The 19,881-nt window shown below is 36.4% G+C and overlaps 2 protein-coding genes across 4 annotated transcripts in view; one reads left to right on the top strand and one right to left on the bottom strand.

Moving 5' to 3' along the window:
* Positions 1 to 5,617: 5,617 nt before the first annotated feature.
* Positions 5,618 to 19,881, bottom strand: part of LOC6648760 — a 31,180-nt gene continuing 16,916 nt past the window's right edge. The window contains exons 2-11 of one of the 3 annotated variants that reach the window (XM_047011454.1): positions 18,845 to 19,146; positions 17,667 to 18,653; positions 11,746 to 11,842; positions 10,766 to 11,684; positions 10,169 to 10,696; positions 9,619 to 9,732; positions 7,758 to 8,039; positions 7,541 to 7,696; positions 5,944 to 7,128; positions 5,618 to 5,867 (exon numbers count right to left, since the gene is read on the bottom strand). In XM_047011454.1, coding sequence (XP_046867410.1) covers positions 5,807 to 5,867; positions 5,944 to 7,128; positions 7,541 to 7,696; positions 7,758 to 8,039; positions 9,619 to 9,732; positions 10,169 to 10,696; positions 10,766 to 11,684; positions 11,746 to 11,842; positions 17,667 to 18,317 — 3,993 coding nt within the window. In that variant the 5' untranslated portion in view covers positions 18,318 to 18,653; positions 18,845 to 19,146 and the 3' untranslated portion in view covers positions 5,618 to 5,806. The remainder of the gene's footprint in view (positions 5,868 to 5,943; positions 7,129 to 7,540; positions 7,697 to 7,757; positions 8,040 to 9,618; positions 9,733 to 10,168; positions 10,697 to 10,765; positions 11,685 to 11,745; positions 11,843 to 17,666; positions 18,654 to 18,844; positions 19,147 to 19,881) is intronic. The other 2 variants (XM_002071801.4, XM_023179159.2) reach the window with 2 other exon arrangements.
* On the top strand, positions 13,916 to 16,145 carry LOC6648761. The gene is made up of 4 exons (XM_002071802.4): positions 13,916 to 14,173; positions 14,298 to 14,462; positions 14,595 to 15,058; positions 15,116 to 16,145. Exons 1-4 carry the CDS (start codon positions 14,119 to 14,121, stop codon positions 15,266 to 15,268), a joined length of 837 nt encoding a protein of 278 aa, XP_002071838.2. The 5' UTR covers positions 13,916 to 14,118; the 3' UTR covers positions 15,269 to 16,145.

Here is a 19,881-nt window from a genome sequence, read left to right as displayed (position 1 = left end):
AAAGCAAGGACAACCTGATATCTCTATTTCGTCTATATTCCTCTGGGCTACTTTGATTGTTTTCTTGTTTTGTGTTGAAAATTGGTGATTTTTCTTATCCAACTCCTACACTTATTTGAAAGATTTGCATTCATGCTTTAAGCCTTTTGGCACTTGGCTCCAGCAAACACAGCTGTCATGTGTGTTTTCTCCTCTCCCTCTCTCTGTATCTCTCACCCTTTCTCTGTTCATCTATGTGTTCATAACGCACATGTAAATATGGCCCGATCTAGTAGATAAACATTCGATGTATTATTTTAACTCAAAGCATTAGTTGCTTAATGAACGTAATTTTTTCTGAAAACAATAGCTGTGAAATGGATTTTTGGGTTACAGAACCTTCATAAATTGAAGTTTTTTAACAATAAATGAGGATGATTTAGATCGGATCCATCATAAGTCATATTTAGCTCAGATGACAAACGGGAAAAGAACTAAAATGTAAAATTTCAACTCGCATAAAAAATTTGATTTCCACGACCTACAATCCTTGCTCTCAACAAAATTAACAATTATTTAGATCGACCTCAAAGGACTCACTTAACATTTCCCATTGGTTTCCTTATGATAATTGGATTACGCAGTTTTACTTCACTTGAATCTTTATTGTACTTCATTTAAATCATTTTTGTTTGTTTTTTCTCATAATTTCATTTTGTTTTTTTTCTTGTTTTCGATTTTGTTTTTTTGTTTTTATAATTTCATCAGCATAATTCAATAATATACATACGAATGTATATATATATATCAATATATATATATTGATGTATATACCTATATATTTGTTTTTTTTTTCTTTATATATATATATATATATAATTTAATAATTCTCGTAACACGTTGACTTTTCATTTTCATTCTCATTTTTGCTTTGGTTTTTGTTTTTGTTTTTTTTTTTTTTTTTTCTAGATGCTCGCTTTTATAGTCTACATTTAGTTTTCATTTTTAAATTTTATTTGTTTGACGAATGTTTTAAACATTTACATACTTTATTTCCTTTTTGTTTTTTTTTTGCAATATATATATATAAGTCAATCTATATGTATGTATATGTATATATATAAACATATATTTGTTTATATAATTTTCCCGTTTTTTGCAGTAATGACGTAATAAATAGACAAACAATTTAATTTTTCTTTTTGTTGTGTTTTTTAGCTAATAAATTTGCTATAAATAATTTGCAGGGGATACACTTGGATAAGTTATTTATCCCCTGCATTATATATATGTATATAGATATATACTATATATCTGTGTACGCAATTTTCTTTTCGTTTTGTTAGTATTATTATTATTATTATTTGTTTTTTTTTTTTTTGTTTCATTAGAGCGTCTTGAATGGTTGGTAAACAGCAAATGGATTTCGGTTTTTATTCAAATCTTACTATGTATATGTAAATATATATAAATAAATATACATATCCATCCATATATGTATGTATATGTATATGTGGAAACTAAAGTAAATATTTTGCACGGCAATGCTGCTACCCATTTGTAGTGTTTGTTTGTGTGTGTGTGTGTGTGTGTAATTGTTGGTTTAGATTTGTTTTTACTTTTCTGTTGATTTTTTTCTGATTTTTTTAAATTTCTTTTTTATCAAAATGGCTCTGGTGCATTTTGCTGCTTGTTTCTTTTATTAGAATTTATTCTTTATTCTTTTTTTATATTTTGTTTTCTTTTGATTTCCTATTCAACTTTTGTGGAACTTTAAAACATTTCGTCTTTGTAGCTTTATAAAGTAATAAATCATTCAACTTAGTTTTATATATTTTTGTATTTTCCGGTTTTTGGTTTTGGCATATTAACTTACGCATAATATGTTTTTTTTTTTGTATAAAAAAAAATATGAACAAAAAGATTTTAATCATAAAAAAACAAATATTTTCTCATTTTTTTTCTTTTCTCCTTTTATTTTTGTTTATTCTGTTTGGTGTTGTTTTATAAGCTGCTCTAATATATATATTTTTTTGTTTTGTTTTTTTTTTTTAAACATTGACAACAATTTAAAACTGTTGCAATTTTTTATGTTTTTTTTTTTAAATTTTTGTTTTGTTTTTCTTTCGATTTTCTCAAAGTTAACGGTGGTTTTTCATGCCTTCGCCAAGGTCTCAAACATTTTGTTTTTATACACACACATATATATATATATATATATATACATATGTATGCATATATATGTGTGTATATATATAACATACAACATTTATTTTTGATTTCTCTATATATTTTGTTTTTTTTTTTTTTTGGTTTTTACTGAATATAACTCATTTAGGTAATAGTCAATCATCTGGTACTTTTACTTTCAGTTTTTGTTTAGATTCATTTGTTTTAGTTTGTAATTGGTTAAAGTCTAAAGTAGCTTAGGTTTTTCTTTTGTTTTTTTTTTTTTTTTTTTTGTATTTTCTTTTTTTAAGAATTTTGGTTTTGTCACTATAAAACTTTTGAATGAAAAGAGTACGAGTAATTTTTTTTGTTTTGCTTTAAGAGTTTCTTTCAGTTTTTACTTTTTTTTGTATTTGGTTTCATATATGTATATGTAAGTATATTTGTTTAATTGTCGCGAACAACCAGTAGGTAAATTTGAAATTTGTTTTATTGTTTAAGATTCGTATGTTGTTTTTCTAGTGTGTCTATGTGTGTGTGCGTGTGTGTGGATGTGTGTGTGTGGATGTGTGTGTGTGTTTGTTCAGTTACAGTTACAGCTCATTTGAAATATTTCTGATTGATAAGAGATAGCGTTGCCTTTGTTATTTTATTTTACTTTTTTTGGTTTTTTTTTTCATTTTTGTTTTCTGTTTTTTTTTTCTGTCACTGGTAAAACTATGGGCCATCGACAGCGTTTCGTCTTTCACTATACTAACTTTCGTCTCATCCGTATTCAAATTTTAGTTTCAATTACAAAATACACAAGTCATTTGGGCATTGGTTTGTTGGTTAAGTGAAAAATAATAATCAAATCAAAATTATGTTTCATTAGAGATGCAATACAGATTTGTCTCCTTACTCAAGCTAATGGAAACAAAAATTCAACAATTAACAAGCATTCTTTTTTATACGTATCTCTTAGTCATATATATATATATATATGTGTATATCTACATACATATATATGTATATATATATACATAGATATATCTTCTTATTTGCATATACTCAATTTTTTTTTGGTTTTTTTTTTAATATTTCTTTTTTTTTTTGTAGTTTCTAAAGATGTATATAGGTTAAACAACTTCCAATAACAATATATATATTTCATTTAAATTTTAGTTTTGTTTTTTGTTTTTTGCTTAGTTTTGGTGTAAATATGGCAATGTTGATGCGTCACTTAGAAATATTATTTAACTTTAATTTTTAATTGTTTAATAAGCTTTGATTTAATTGGGTTTTTTTTGTTTTTGTTTTTATTTTAAATTGTGAGAAAGAACATTTTTGTTTCATTTTCATTTGCATACAGAGAGAATTCTTGATCAATTTGTTTGTTTGCTTTTTTTCTTTCTTCTTTTGGGGCTCGTGAGTTTTTTTTGTTCTTTTTTGTCTTTGCGTTTTTCTTCTTTTTGCATGCAAACAACATATAAAATGAAACTCGAACAAATTATCCCAAGTAACTTGTGCATATGTAACTCTATCTCATACACACATATATACACAAATACAAATGTATTTATATACATATGTGTGTGTGTGTATCTAAAAACTATTTAAAACTATAAAAATAAATGTTGAAATTGCTGGATTTTATCTACAAAACAAAAGCAGAGAAACCCCCAGCCATACAAGATATTAAGCATACGCCACGATGACCAGTTAATGGAATCGACTAACGTTGAAGATTGAATGTAGTGTTGCTAAGTTTTTTTCTAGGCCAAAGAGTGACATATCCGACACTCAAAGCGACAGATTCCCTCCCGAGTGACATGCAACTCGAATGTGGCAACGTTGCGTATGCGTAACAGGTAGCTCCTTTTGGGACCTACCAAGTCAGTTGTTGGTGCCTGTTTTCCAGATAAAATCACAAGTACACGAAAACAAAATTCCATTTTCTCATATCTATTACGATCAATCTAAAAAAGCCAATCTTTAGATATACATTCTATATAATCTTATTATATACTTTCCTTAAGTCAAAACGCTGTTCGAGGCTTTTTCGTTTGATTTGATTTTGTTTCTTCTGTTTTGTTTTTTTTTTTTTTTGGTTTTTGTTTTTGTTTATTTCTTATTGAATTTGCTGCTAAAAAGAATTCAATTTTCATTCAATTGTTTTTTATTTGCGGAAAATGGAAAACTTTGTTGGCTATTTAGTTTGTTTAGTTAGTTAGTAAGATTTGTTTTTGGTTTTAATTGTTTATTTTCTACCATCCTCTTTAAATCACTTCAAGTCCTTTCAAATAGGGTACTTCAATTTGTTTTTGGTTCACTGTTGAAGCGAAAGATTTCAATAGTCCATACATAATACATACATACAAATGAAGAAAGCAAATATAAACTCATTGACGCCTTTCGGTAATGCAGTTAATGGATCTGGATCGGATTGTCGAGGAAATGAAAACTTTTGTCGTATCTCGTTTTTATATACTATGCAGGTAGTTGTCTACATGTATCTAACAAAAGGCACTATGCTTAGGACCAAGGATCTTAAGGTTTGCTCATAGAGTGATTAGAGAAAGCGCAGAAATATCTATAACAATTGCAGAGACCGGATCCAGAGACCATAACTATTGCCTTCTTCTATTAGATTCAGGCGATTTAATTCATAAAAATGGATAATTAGTTTGATTTGAAATATCGAATTTGATAAATGTAATTACAATTTGTAAATTGAAATGAAAGTAAATCATATATCCCTTTTATATATGTATGTATGCATTTGTATGCGCGTGTGTGTGCAAGGAAAATTATATTCATATTTGATTCGTTTTAGTTGTGGTTTTTCCTTAGTTTGTTAACAATTTATATAGAATTTGTCCTCTTTCATGCTTTTGACTTTTCCTTGTTGTTCTGTTCATTTCAGTTTATAATCATTTCATTTCATTTGTTTCTTTTATTTTAATATTACACAAAATGTATGTATATATAATTTTGGTTTTTGTGTTTGGTTTGTTTTTTTTTTTTTTTTGTTTTTAATTTTTTGGTTGTATATAATAATAATCTATGTCAGTAAATAAAGTACCTCGTTTTGCTAGCATTTTATAATTCTCTCTCAGCTAATTAAGGGGATTTTTTTTGGGTTGTGGTGGGGGTGGGGGTGATCTCGGGATTTAAGCCAGGCATCGCTTTAAGTTCGATTGCTGCTGGAATATGCCCCAAAAAAATATATAATATACATATATATGAATATGTATGTATGTTTATATATACTTAAAGATGTATGTATGTATATTGAATTCGTATTTTGGTTTTGTTTAGGGATTTTTTGTTATTTTGTTTTGTTTTTTTTTTAGGTTTTTCAGCGTTTTTCAGTTGAACTTACGAAGCGTTTACATTTATACATTCAATTTAAATTAGATATACATACGTATATACATATAAATATATATGTATATATATATATTTACTAATATTTTGTTTTGTTTTTGATATATTTTTATGTATGTTTTTTTTTGTGTATGTGTTGTTGTTGTTGTATGCTGGTTACTGCTTAGTTTTTGCTTTGGTTGTATCTGTTGTTGTTGTTGCTGTAGTTGTTGCTGGTAGTTGTATTGATTGGCGATGACTTCCTCTTAAGCAGCTTGCCGACCATGGTCTTAAAGAGACTCGGTTTTATTCATAAATAGCCCAGGGTAGCATACGTCTTCACAAAGGTGCCATCTGTGGTGGTCACGTTTCTGTGGGTGGAGAAGGAGGTGGATGATTTAGGTGGAGTTTTTGGATGACAACATTGTTGGCTCTTCATCTACTCACTCGTCTTCCCAGGGGCAGACCGCATTGTGTTCAGGATCCGTGCCACCGCCAGTGCTAGTTGATGCCTTCGATTCCTTCTCTTTCTCTTTCTCTTTGTCTTTGTCCTTGTCCTTATCCTTGTCATCCAACGAGCCAATCTTTCTACCATCTGAATTACGTTTTTTACGCTTCTTACGCACCTCCTCGTGGCTAGATGAGGCAACAATGACAACTGAGGTGGCTGATTCGCATGGCTCATCATCGACTGTATCCACGTCCAGTTCAGCCAGCGGTGCCATCGATGGTGCCGGAGTCGGTGCTGGCGGTATGTAACCCAAGTGCCTATCAGTATCCACAATATCATAGTCATAGACTACATCCTTGCCATCGGCACCGAATTGTAATCCCTCCTGGTACTCATCAGTAGTTGGAGATAGTTCCTCTGGTATTATCATTTCTGAATCTCTCATTTGGGCAAGTTCAATGTCCGTCTGCTCCGTTTCTGTTTGCATCTCCTTCGACTCTATCACCGCCTCACCGTCGGAAGCTCCGGCTGGCTCTTGCACTTTAATGGTGGGCGTCGTTATAACCAGTTCCAGTTGCTCCACCATCTGCTTGTCTGCATCGCCCTCGCCACTATTGACAAATGCTCGCGTCTCAATAAGCTCGATCTGCACCTCCTGGACTATGGCTAGAGTCGGTTCTGTTTCCACTGCTACATCCGACACCGAAGGAGCCACGCTAGTGGTGTCATGCTTTTGCTGGTGATCAACAGGTGTGCTAGTACCTGATCTCTGGACACTTTGTTGCGGCTGCGGCTGCACCTGCTGCTGTTCCTCTGGTGGTGGTGTTATCTTTGTGATGGGGGGTGGCGTTGGTGTCGGCGTTGGAGTCACCGCCACAGCTGGCAGCTCCGACGCTGACGATTCGCTATTTCGTTCCGATAGCGTTAGTTTATTAAGCTCTTCCAATTCAAATTCAGCATCAGCATCGGATGCCCCAGATGGCGGATCTTTGGTAATGACACTACTGCTGCTGCCACTGGCGCTGCCGCCGCCGCTGCCAATGATGAAAGAGCTTCTTGCTGCCGGCCCACCACCTCCACTCTCTCCTCCCACGCTTTGGCTCTGGCTCTGTGTGCCAACAGTGGGTGAAGTCATGGCGGTTGACACCGACGTCCTTCCGAACTGATAGTCTGATGAACGACTGTGGAAGAGAAATAAGAAGAATTGGCAATTAGCATCGAAAATAAATTAATTTCTATATTCATCTGCGCATTCGCAACCTAACACCCTGAAAAACAGGCTTCTGGAATGAAACTTGGGACAATTCCTCAAATTGGACCACTATAACATACTCATTGAGAAATATGTCAGTAGAAATATAGCAAAATTTTTATCATAATGTAGAAAAATTGTTAAAAATCCAAAAATATTTCGAAAACAAAACTTATTCAAGGAAATTTATTGAAGGTAGTAAAATATTTTAGAAAGGCTCGCACTACGAGGATGATGAACTTCGTCGTTTTTAGTGGATATTTAAGAGTATTTGTAACTTTAAAGGAGAAATCCGATGATTGAAACGGAACTTCATAAAATATTAGAATAAGATAATTTACCTCGGTGTAAAAGATACGGAAGCCCGACGCTGTTCAGTAAAGTTTGGCATTAGACGCTTCATTCCAGCCGCCTCGCCACTGTCGACAGTGTTCTGATGCCGTATCCCCAGATTACGTTGCATACGCTCCGCCACATCGCTGATATCCGACGAAGTGCTGGTTAATTAGAAAACTTGATATATTCAAAGGAATTTCATACAGGTTACTCGTTTCTTACCTGGCCAAACGCTGGGGCTGAGCACTCACTGGCAAAGCTGGCGCCTTAGCTGATGATTGAGATGCTGCCGTTTCGGCCTCAACATTGTCCTGCTCCCAGGGACACACCGATAGTTTGACCTGGGAGGCTGTGGGTGCGGTGGGGGCCACCGGTGCAGCTACAGCCGGTTCGTCCCAAGGGCAGACCGCACTGCTACTTGGTGCCGTTGCCGTCTTTGATGCTGTTAAGGTTCTGGCCTCCGCTGTTGTCTCTAGTCGAGCTGGTTTCGATTTGACTGTTTCTCTGCGGAGGTTAATGTATGCGAGAATTATTGGAAGGCGATAGCAGATAAACGAAATTTCACAAGTGATGCAAAACAAAAATAATAAAATGAAGAAGAACAGAAACAAAATCAAGATAGTAAGAAAGACGTTCTTTTTCATTTGGTTTTATGTGTTGACATTTAGATTAGTAAGAATACGCATATTATTTACATTGTGTAATCGAAAATTGGTTTAAGAACACAGAGAAGAAGAGCGACAGTAAGTTGAGAGGGGGAGTTGTTGGTTTTTTTTTTTTTTTTTGAGGAGAACCATAAGACACATGACACATAAAACGAGCCGCGGTTTCTTTTCTAAATTTCTTGAAACACATTATACTTACACAGACACACACAACAAATAACAAATAACAAAAAAAAACCCAAAAAAAAAAAAAACAAAAATACAGAAAAAATTAACAGCAAACAGAGCTTAGTGAAAGAAGCGAAACGATATTATGACACATGAAAGAAATGCGATTATGGAAGAAAGGGAAAATTTCTCGCTATACACAGTTAAAGGGAGGGGTTGGGGGGAAAAATATCCACATAAAAAAGCCAACGAAAAATACAAAGAATATGAAATAGTGACACTATGCAAACAATTCTGTCTTGGAAAGGATAAAGCGATAGTTTTAGCTTTGTCTAAGGAAATATTTACATATAAGATATGCTATCGCTTTATCCTATGTGAATGAAACGTTTGCCCCCTGAATTATGCAATAGAAAGATGCAATTTTTTAAGAAATTAAGTTTTTTGTCCATTGCATACTTTAGGGGTTAATTTTTTTTCCTAAGTTACATCCCTAGATCCGCCACTGTAAGAGTTCTGTCCTTCTTAGCAAGATCATTTTTTTAATGTAACTTGCTAAATGGAGCAGTAAAATTCAGTGACGGAACTTAGGGGGAAATACTTATATATACATATATATACATATGTACCTATATGTAAGTATTATTTAGGAATGTTCTAGACAAATGTGTTGCATAGTGGACAATGTAGATTTTTGATATTTTGTGGAAGTCAGTTAGGATATACATAGATGAAGTTCGGGTACACAGATGGAGCAAATAGTTAGAGGGGACTAACTAGAAAATGAATATGGTTTACATAGAAGACGATTATTGGTGGTTTGCTTAATTGATTGATTGATTGATTGATTGGAAAGGAGCATAAACACACGCCCAAAAACAACAAAAGTATGTAGATATATATATATGTATATATAATATATGTATGTAAAAAAGAAAGCTTCGAAGATAGCGAGCCAAGTGGAGGTGGTAGTGAAAGGGTAAAGAACTTTTAAGGAATCATTTAGGATACAATTAGAACGAACGAGCGAGCGAACGAACGAACAAAGGAATGAGGGAACGAGAAAACAAGAGGATAAAACGTTCGTTTTCGCATTATTACAGAAAATGAAGTTGAAAAGTAAGAAGTTTTGATTTATTTGTAATGTTTTTTCTTAGTAGGAATTAATTATAAGTAGTTTTTTTTTTTTTTGTTTTTTTTTTTTAGTTTTTGTAGAACAAACAAAACGCAAAAAGGCAAATATGTCTTACGGATGTGTTTGCAAACTACTTTCGCGATTTCCATAGGCGGCATAGATCCCGGCATCAATGACAGACGCCATGGCATGGCGTTGCGGCATATCGCCTCGGTATATGGAATCGCTACTGCCAAACGTGCCCAAGATTTGTGTATATATATTTATATTCGAATGATATGTGAAAATGTTGTTGTTTTGTTTGTTTTTTGTTTGGTTTGGTTGGTTGGTTGGTTGGTTGGTTGTTGTTCGAATCAAAATGAGTGCGAAAAATAAAAGGAGAAATAAAACGGTTAATACGATTTTCAATTTGAGATGTTTTCAACTTTCTTTCATTTTGGTTTGCGATTCGTGGTGACCCCGACGACCAGCTGAATTTCAATTTAATGACAATTAATTTTTTTCGTTTTATAATTAGCAAAAGAATAATGCAAAACAATAAGAAAACCAAACATGTATTTGTATATATTGGCATATACACACGCTCGCACGCACACATACACTCTGCCTCACACACACACACACAGGCGCACAAACACACCGAGTGTAACCAACTGCTTACTTACCTGTAGGGCATCTCGCTTAGATTACTTTGTGAATGCGAATGCGGCACTTTCGTGCCAGCGGCATCCTTATTGACTCCAATTACGGCCAATTCATGCGCCGATCCGGTTAAGCTACGATCTGAGCCACGTCGACGCGCCAAATTGCCTGGCGGCGGTGCCTGCATCATTGAGCCGCTGCCACTGCCTCCAGCACCAGAGCTCGACCCTTTGCCCGACCCATCGCCAGATGCACCCAAATTCGGTTGACTGGACAAGGCGGCGGTCATTTTCTTTTTGGCACCAGAAACGCCACCGAAATTGAAGAAACGCTTCTTATGCGACGGTTGAATGCCAGTGTCCAGGAGACGTTTATAGTGCTCGGAGCGTATGAATCGTGGATAGCAGTCCTTCTTCAACAACAACATGTAAATATGCTCGGACGCCGAATCGAAGGTGAAGCGCGATGGCTGTTTCAGGCCCCGCAGGACACTCTCCATGGTTTTGCCATCGATGTTTATTTCACAGGGGGCACCCGGCTTAAGGAATTCTCTGCGGCAAACACATACAAAAATATACAATTTAACGATTCTCGATGGATGAGCGACAAAAGATACTCACTCATAGATCTCATTGACCTTGCGTGCCACCTGAGAGTGAGCCGAACGCCGCAGACGATTCACGGCAATCCAAAAACGAATATTCTCATGGGAATATTCCTTTTCAAGGAAGCCGGTGAATTCTTGGAGGCCCGTGGGATCCGATACCAATTCCTCAATCGAAATGGCCCAGCGTTTCACGCGTTTCTCCGTGGGTATCTCCACAAAGGTGTTGTTCAATTGCCAAAAGGCAGTATCCTCTGTGACCCAGGGATTGGAGGGTAGAGCCGGTTGCAGAAAGAAATCATATTCACTGAATGTTTCCGAATAGCAGACCAGCGACTCGCAGGCCTGTGACATTTTCATGCGTGTGCGATTGAGCGATTTGCTCAGATAGTCCACCTCTCGTTGCACATCGTCGACAGTCTTCTTCTTGTTGGTCTTCAGGCCGCCCTGGCGGTCACGCGATGGCACCGGACACGGCTCCAACGGTGTGAATTGACCCGGCGGCGGACGATGGACTCGCCAATAGGCCCGCTCCTGTGAGTCCCCAACGATCTTATCACCCTTCTTACGCTCCTTGGCTAATCTCACTTGCTCCTCCGCCTGCATTGAAATGAAATCCCATTTGCCTTTTAGATTTTTATGCAACGAGGCCAAAGCCTCCGCCTCGTAGTCCTCCAGAGCGTGTCGCTGCTTATTGCGTAGAGAACGCTTGGCCAAATAGATGGCATACTCGACATTATCGGGCGCCTTGTGCTGCCATGGCCAATAGTATGGGGTCTGGAAGCGATATAGCGACGAATCATCTTTGACAGCTAACGTCTTGGAATCGTTAACGGGAAAGAAATAGCCATGAAGGCACAATTGATTGGCAATATTCAATGCTTCGGACTCTTCGATTTGTAGTCGATCCATTAGCCATTCTATAAGATCGTAGCCTACAAAAAATCACAATTAATAATATCCCCCGAAAATTCTCTCATAAACCATCATACTAACCCATAAACGCATAGGGAATGGAGGTAAGAAACATCTTTTGCTGTCGTACAGGCACCCCGTGTTCCTGATCCTGCATCTCGCGCACCAGCAACTCCATCTGCAAGCAAAAGGAATGAAATGGTTAGCTCTTCTTATCAAACAGCCTTCGATTGGCATAGAGTTAGTTGGTGACACTAAAAAATCCTCCTTGTGAGCCTTCAAGTTTTGTTAGCCATGTTGAAAACGATTTTGGAAAATTTAATTATAAAACTTTTCCCTTTTTTTCTGTATGTATGTACGTGAACATATGCAGATATGATAACCACAATTTGTCAGTAGTTCGCCCTTAATTAAAATGAAAATTGAAAAATTAGTTTGCAATGAAACTCATGCGGCTTGGCAATTTTGTTTAAGGGAAGGCAAAGTTTTAATCATATTTGACAGGTAATTGACATATGCCAAATTGAAAATTGTGCATTTATCCGAATCTCATGAAAGTAAATAAAGTTTTGCAACACATAATGAAATAATGCCATTTAATTGAAAGTTTTCATATAAAGCACAAAATATGTATGTATGTATTCACTCCCATGCAATTGATTAGGGACAAGACTTTCTTCATGAATTGCCATCTTTTTACCAAAGAGAATGAAACTAACAATGAGAATAATATATTTTTAGCGATGTCTAGAGACGGACTGATGACTCCACCCCATTTCATGATTTCATTTAATAATATTTGCTAAAATAATAAAAACAAGAGAGCAATGATCTAGGTATTTTTCTAGACTATTTCTTGTTTCTATACTTAGAAATAGGACATGGCAATGTACTTATTGATGCCACAAAATGATGACAATTAATTTTTCAATCGTTTATTCTTCATCCCACTCAATATTAAAGTAAATTTATTAAAACTATAGGGAATATTAGGCAAATGTTAACTTTTTCAACCATTTTTTCCAGGTGGCTTAAGTATGTGAGCAGGACATTTCGGAGATGGTTTTAGATTTTTTTAATTTTCGTTGAATATATATTTTTATAACTTTGGTCTTCTACTATTACAACACTGATATATAGAACTAATGTGGCACAAAAAATTGGAGCTGTGAAATATTTACTTTTTAATTATCGTATAAATTCTTGGTTGAAGTCTTGTGGCTTAAGTCTATGAGCACCACTGTATGTATATATACATATACAAAGTAGAGATTGAAATCTCTGTGAAAAAAACGAAAATCTTTTCAAAGAAAACTTTCTATTTCTTTTTCTTTTTTAACTTTTTAATATGGTAGAAAAACAATAATAAAGCTAAAGTATATGGAGTTATTTCTAAAATGTTGCAGACGTAAGTGGTGGACAGTGCTCCAAGTCTATTGGATGCGGAATTATGTTTAAGAGAATAGTCGGAAGTTTTCCTTTAAATTGCACTAAAAGATTTAGGTCCAATTTAAATCTTTTCAAGGTAAAATTTGGAAAATTGGGTAAATTATAGCAGGGCGACTCAATCATTTGATTTATGGAATAACTTAATAAAACGGGTACAAGCCATAAAAGCAGCTGTTAGATATACAACTCCTTGTCCACAATACAATTAAGACTTGGGTTCAAATCTCAACATTTTAAATGCTTCGATCACTATCGAAATAGTGATCCACATCACATCGATGTGAATATTAATATATTTTTAAGGGTCCTTACTGAGAATGTGATTACTAAGCTGCTTACTTTTTCACAGCAGTAATTAGATAAGTAAGTGATTATATGTGTTGCTCTCGAGTTTCGATAACGATGAAACTATACTTAAAGTTAGTTCTATCGGAGATAATGGAAAGAGTTGTGGATTAGAAATTGGTCACACTGTAGCTTACTTTCCCCCAATAGTAACCAGCTTTGTAATCGATTACTTTGTAAGTAGTTTTTCTTTCTGAAAATGACGATGTGTGTGATTACATTTATGGCTACTCTAATTTATGATTTAGGCAAACTGCCTGTATAAGAGCGGTCATGCCCATTAGAAAGTAAACTACGTTGTAATCGAGTGTTGCATGAAATTGGAATCGATAGTCTTTACAAAGTAGGCTGTTAAATCGTAGCATGATTGTTTTTTAGGGAATCAAAGCAATCCATGACTTCGAATCAACACGAAATTTTTTTGAGGTACTCGACGCTGGCAATCTAAACATTCAGTCTATTTTAGTTCGTCCGTGTAGTAAGATGTAGAAAAATATGTGAAAAAAAAGTGGAAAAAAAATCAAGTAAACAATTCTAGAGCATTTTTTTCGGAACAAAATTATTAAAACAAATTGAAATAAAAAACAGGAAAAACACAAAAAAAAAAAAGAAAAGAACGGGACGAATTTGTGATCATCAACATCTTTCGACGGTCTCTCGATGATGGTCGTGACCAGCTCAAGCTTCTGGCTGGCATGGCTGTTCCTTATGTGCGGTATGTGAAAAATAAAAATTTTTAAATTTCCATCCATTTGCACATGCATGGCATATCCTTCCCCCCTCTCTCTGCCTCTCGTGCTCTACCAACGCTTTCCATCCCAATTAAATTTGTTGCGCAGTTGGTATTGCGTTTTGCACACGGCAGGCTTCGCAGGTTTATAAGCAACGGAATGTGGCCAAAGAAGAAGAGTCAGAACGGTTTGAGGGACGGAAACCACAACGTGATGATGGAGGTGAAGAAACGGCAGCAAAAACAGAAAAAGGCAAGGCTGTGGCCATGAAAAGTAAGTTTCATTGTAAAAAGTGCCAAGTGAAAGTCAATCAAGCCATACTACCATTTCCATCCTACTCTCTCTCTATCTCTCTGTCGCTCGCACTCTTATTGTCTCTGTCCCTGTCTGGGTCTGGGTGTGCAGTGTTCAATCGGGATGCAGTCCTCCGACCGCAACAACCGAACGATATTGAGTGCTCACCCATCACGACACGACAACGGCAACAGGACAAAGGAAATCAGTCCAGATATAACAGCAACAGCAACAGCGACAACAACCACACAAATGACGTAAAGCTAGAGGAGGATGACAAGGCTAGGCGAATGCGTTGGGTTGAGAATGTTTGCGGCTTCATAAAGCGTCCCCTCGTCGACTTTATTTACGAACAGGCCATGGCAGCTAGATTACAAAAGCTCCAAGAACTTCACGTTGCCAACCCTGCCCAGTTGGCACGGCCACCACGAGAACCACCAGGACCAACAGGACCAACAGGCCCGCCACTACCACTGCCCAGTAGTGGCCATTCAATGCGACCCACGCGTTCGCTTCGACGCAAACGTCAGCCAAAAATGAGAACGAAAACAGGTGTCGTGTCTCAAGCCAAAGATGTAAGTCGAGTTTGAATACAAAATCTCCTGGCAAAACCATTTAAGTTCCTTTTTCAGACCGTAACTGCCAAAGAACTCTACAATTTGAAGGATCAGCTGGTTAAAATACTGAACGAAAGGATCCTATCTGCAAATGACAACTGGATGGATGCGCTGAGCAAGCGGAGGGATCGACATGGTGATAATGCATCATCTTGTTCGTGCTATTGAAATCAAGATCAACACTTACACATTTTTATATTGGAGAGTAGGTTAGGAAAGGTTTTAACGTGTTCTTTTTAATCTATTTCTGTGGTTTTTTGTCTTCTTGAATCCTGCTTTTTGTTTTCTACTGAATCCTATTTTTTAAAGTAGCAGACAGTTTCGAAAAGAAAGCATAGATAGGTTTTACATTGTGTAGTTCCTAAGTTAAAAAGTTTGCTTTGCATATTTTTCTATAATTTTTTAAAGTTTATTTTATAGAAAATCATTTTTATCCACACACACACACACACGGAAAACTGCACTGGCATCTGCTCTGCTCAATTCTACTCCGGCTTACACTATATACACGAAAGATCAAGGACACCTAATACACTATATACACCGAAGGCAAGCAAAATCATTCACTACACAGACACATACACAATGATTAGGGCTTTCACACTTGTACACGATCGAAACGGCGCGCTTCTACTGGTATCTACACCTTGAAACACAGACGTACATACACCTCCAAGTGCCCTCCTAGTTACGAAACTTCTTGTTGCTCAATGGTATCTACACCTTGAAACACAGACGTACATACACCTCCAAGTGCCCTCCTAGTTACGAATCTTCTTGTTGCTCAATACTAACGCATAAGGAAACGCATCTAAAACAAAAAGGACTACACCTTGAAACACAGACGTACATACACCTCCAAGTGCCCTCCTGGTTACGAAACTTCTTGTTGCTCAATACTAACGCATAAGGAAACGCATCTAAAACAAAAAGGACTTAATCTTGAAAATTTGTAAAATATTTCGCTTCGTCTGACAAAACAAAATTTTTCGTATTGTCATCATCTAAATTTTAATGTGTAATAAAATCCCAAATTCAAAGTGTACAATTGGACTTTTATCTGAAGCCAACAAGGGTGTATCCCATATCCCTCCAAGGTTTGGGGACAATCTTTTCACTTAATGCCGGAGTAATCAAATGGGTCGATGATAAGCACGTCGGACTTTCGGGAGAAGCTGATTATTACAAACAACTTGGTGGCTCAAGGTGTTTTCTTCAGTCTGTGGGTGGGGGTATCAATACCCTATGGAAACTATTTCATATATTCATCTTGATAAAATTGAGTACATGCATTTGTATGCATACAAAACTAACAAATATTCATTTTTATGACAATAGCTCAGAAAATAACGAAGTGATTATATGAAGTATTTTAGCTTTAACGGTCTACGAGACGTTTCCGTTGATTCAGACGGACAGACGAACAGACCCACATGGCTATATGAGTTCGTCTCATCAAAAATATATGTATATACTTTACATGATTGGAGCTGCTTTCTATGCGTTTGAGAACATGGTGGTACTAAATTTAGTTAATTTAAATTGAAAACTTAATCAAAAAACTGTAAAATACTTCGCAATTGAGGAAGCTATCAGATGATTTTAAAACCAGAGGGCCGGGGCTAACTTCGACCGCGTCAAAGTTTGTATACCCTTGCAACTTTTTTGGTAACTCTTTCCTTACCTATAGCTATCAAAGTGGAAAAACGTTTTATCTAAAAAGGATAATGTTTGCGAAAGAACGGCCAATAGTCGTAGCATAGGAAATAACGAAGTCATTGGACAAAGTCACAGTTTTCCACCGATCGTTCCTATGGGAGCTATATGATATAGTTACCCGATCCTTATCAAATTTGGCACAGCCATTGACAGATATATTAAACTAACAAATGTTTAATTTAAAAGCAATCGCGTCAAAAGTAACGAAGTTATTGACAAAAGTCACTGTTTTCGAAAGATCGTTCCTATGGGAGCTATATGATATAGTCACCCGATCTTGATCAAATTTGGCATAGTCGTTTATATGTGTAATTAACTCACCAATATTAAATTTCACGACAATAGCTCAGAAAATAACGAAGTTATTAAGAAAAGTCACTGTTCGTGACTTTGCCATTTGTATGGGAGCTATATGATATAGTGATCCGATCCGGCTGAATCCGAGATATACAACGCCTGCAGTATATACAAGCCTACATGCAAAATTTCAGCTCTGTAGCTCTTACGGTCTAGGAGGAGTTTGCGTTGATCCAGACGGACGGACGGACGGACGGACGGACATGGCTATTTGAACTCGTCTCGTCGTGCTGATCAAGAATATATATACTTTATATGGTCGGAGATGCATCCTTCGATGCGTTGCACACTTTTGACCAAAGTTAATATACCCTTTTTGCAAGGGTATAAACATTATGAGCACAAATCTGCATAACCAGAAAGGTATTACAACGACAGGGCTAAACCAGTTGGGAATTATAAGTGAAAATCACTAACAATATGCTTAACAATTTTGCTCTGTTTTATTCCTAAGGTAAGCATATAGAAACCACTTATTGTTTTCACTCACCTTATCAAAGGCCATGGGCCTTGAAAGCTTCTCGATGGTTTGTTGTTGCTGCTGTTGGCTGCCACCACCAGAGCCAGTTGAGCCCAGGAGTGCGGCACCTGTGCCCGAAACGGAACCATGGTGATGATGATGAGGAGGATGTTGCTGCGGGTGATGATGGGTCGGAGCAGTTGTCGATGCCGTCGACTGCTGCTGCTGTGCCGGATGGTGCGGATGATGATGTTGCAGATGATGATGGCCAACCGAACTGCCGCTAAATGCTGTGGCCGCCTGTGTGGTCGCCGAAATGGCGGTGGCAGTGGAGGCCAAGGCTGGACTAGTGCCGGAATTGGCATTACCGCTGCCACTGCTAGTGGCCGGATTATTGTTACCTGCAGCCGCTGCTGCTGCAGCTGCTGCCGAAGGGGATAATTGCTGCTGATGTACGGAGGAGGCGGCTGCTACCGTACCCGACGTTGCTGCCTGAGGCTGGAGACTTAGGGTTGTCGGCTTAATGCACTGTGGTAGGCGGACCGATTGGTGTTGCTGCTGCTGTGATGCTGGCACAATTGCAAGTTGATTTGCAATTGGGACAGGCACTAAGGCCGTCGAATTGTTGGCAAGGACCAATTGACGATCCCGTTCGGGCGGCAATCCGCCGGGTGGCTCCATGGCCACGCCGTCGTCGTCGTGGTCCTTCTCCTTCTCTAATATGGCACTCCTTTTTTTCTTTTTGATTTTCGGTTTTTATACTCTTTTGTTTTCGCCCAACTTTTTGTTGTTGCTGTTTAAATTTTGGTTTCTGGGAAACGCTTCTTAAAATTTAAATATTCTCTTGTTCTTGACACTTGTTATTTATTTTTATGTAAAAAACTGGGTTCTTTATTTGTTATTTTCGTTGCTCTTCTCTGGTATTAAATGTTGGCCTGTTTTTTATTTTGATTTATTTTTAGACTTTTTTCTTTATTTAGCCAAATTCCATCATATCCTTCTGTATGGAAATATTTGCTGCGATTAAAAGGAAAGAAAAAAGGATAACTTTTAAGGTGAAACTTAACTTGTTCGGCTGGTTAGTGTATTCAAAATCAGTCGATATATTTAATGGCTTTAATTTAAATCGATCATTCGACTAATCATACTTCAGCAAAGTGTAGTCGGTATCAATCAGATAGATCGATAACATTTTTATTTTGGCTCACCTTTACCACTTACAATGTTTCATTTTGTTTTAACGTTTCTAGTCGCCTGTAAGGCGTTAGCTCTCATCTATTCCATTCGCATTCAATGTCCTTTCAAATGTAATGGAATTGGAAGTATCCGCCTCTGGCTCAATCTGAACACTTGTTGTTCAGAATTTGATTTGCTTATTGCAGTTGTAGTTATAGTAAAGGAAATTTTCTTTATTGCTGCTTGATGGGGGACCTGCGATTGTGGAACGGGCGACGGAGCAGGAAGAGCAGATCCTGGCACTGGAACCTTGCCATGGTCCATGTAGTTGTTCCTGTAAAATAAGATGACAAGACATAAGAGCATAAATATTAATTAGCTGAAGGAATTTGTGAAGTGCAGTTTAAGGTCCCTTTTGCTTCTTCGTTTTGGTTTGGTTTCCTCCCTGTTCTGTTTTTTTTTTTTTTGCAATTAATTTGCAGACGGAAACGATTTCTAAGGTCGCAATTTCCTTTTACATTTTCAAGTTGAATTGGTGACATATGAGGAAGGGAAGGAAGAGCTGAAAAAACTACAAGGCACACTGGGACGAATTATCAAATAGATGGCATACTTTTAGCTCAATAGATTAACGGATTGTCCATATATGTACAATGTATGTAAAATGATTCACCTGGATAATAAAAGAAAAATTGGAAAATGCATTGTATTTGTAATTTGTATTGTTCAAAAAGAGAGACTAAAAGACTTTAAAATGTTTATGCCACTTTTGATGGTTGATAATAAACGATAAACAACATCGATGTGAAATTTGTTTAAAATTCAAAAATTCATAAAAAATTCAATCAAATTAGTTTGAAAACCATTCGCAAATGAAACCCGAGTTATTTTTGTCAGGATTTGCAATTAAAAACTAATTTATGCCTAAAATATTATAGACCTTGGCAACCCTGTAAGCTGACTTAGTAGGCAAAACTTAAAGGTTTCGAACTTAGCTTCGAAAACGATTGACACTCGATTGATTCACTCGATAGAAAAGAACGGGAAGCTCGACAACAATGTGGAAAAA

Source organism: Drosophila willistoni, assembly GCF_018902025.1.
Source record: "Drosophila willistoni isolate 14030-0811.24 chromosome XL unlocalized genomic scaffold, UCI_dwil_1.1 Seg141, whole genome shotgun sequence".
In the NCBI taxonomy this organism is placed as follows: domain Eukaryota; kingdom Metazoa; phylum Arthropoda; class Insecta; order Diptera; family Drosophilidae; genus Drosophila; species Drosophila willistoni.
The sequence above is the reverse complement of the archived record's forward strand: the minus strand, read 5'-3'. Positions and strand labels throughout refer to the sequence as shown.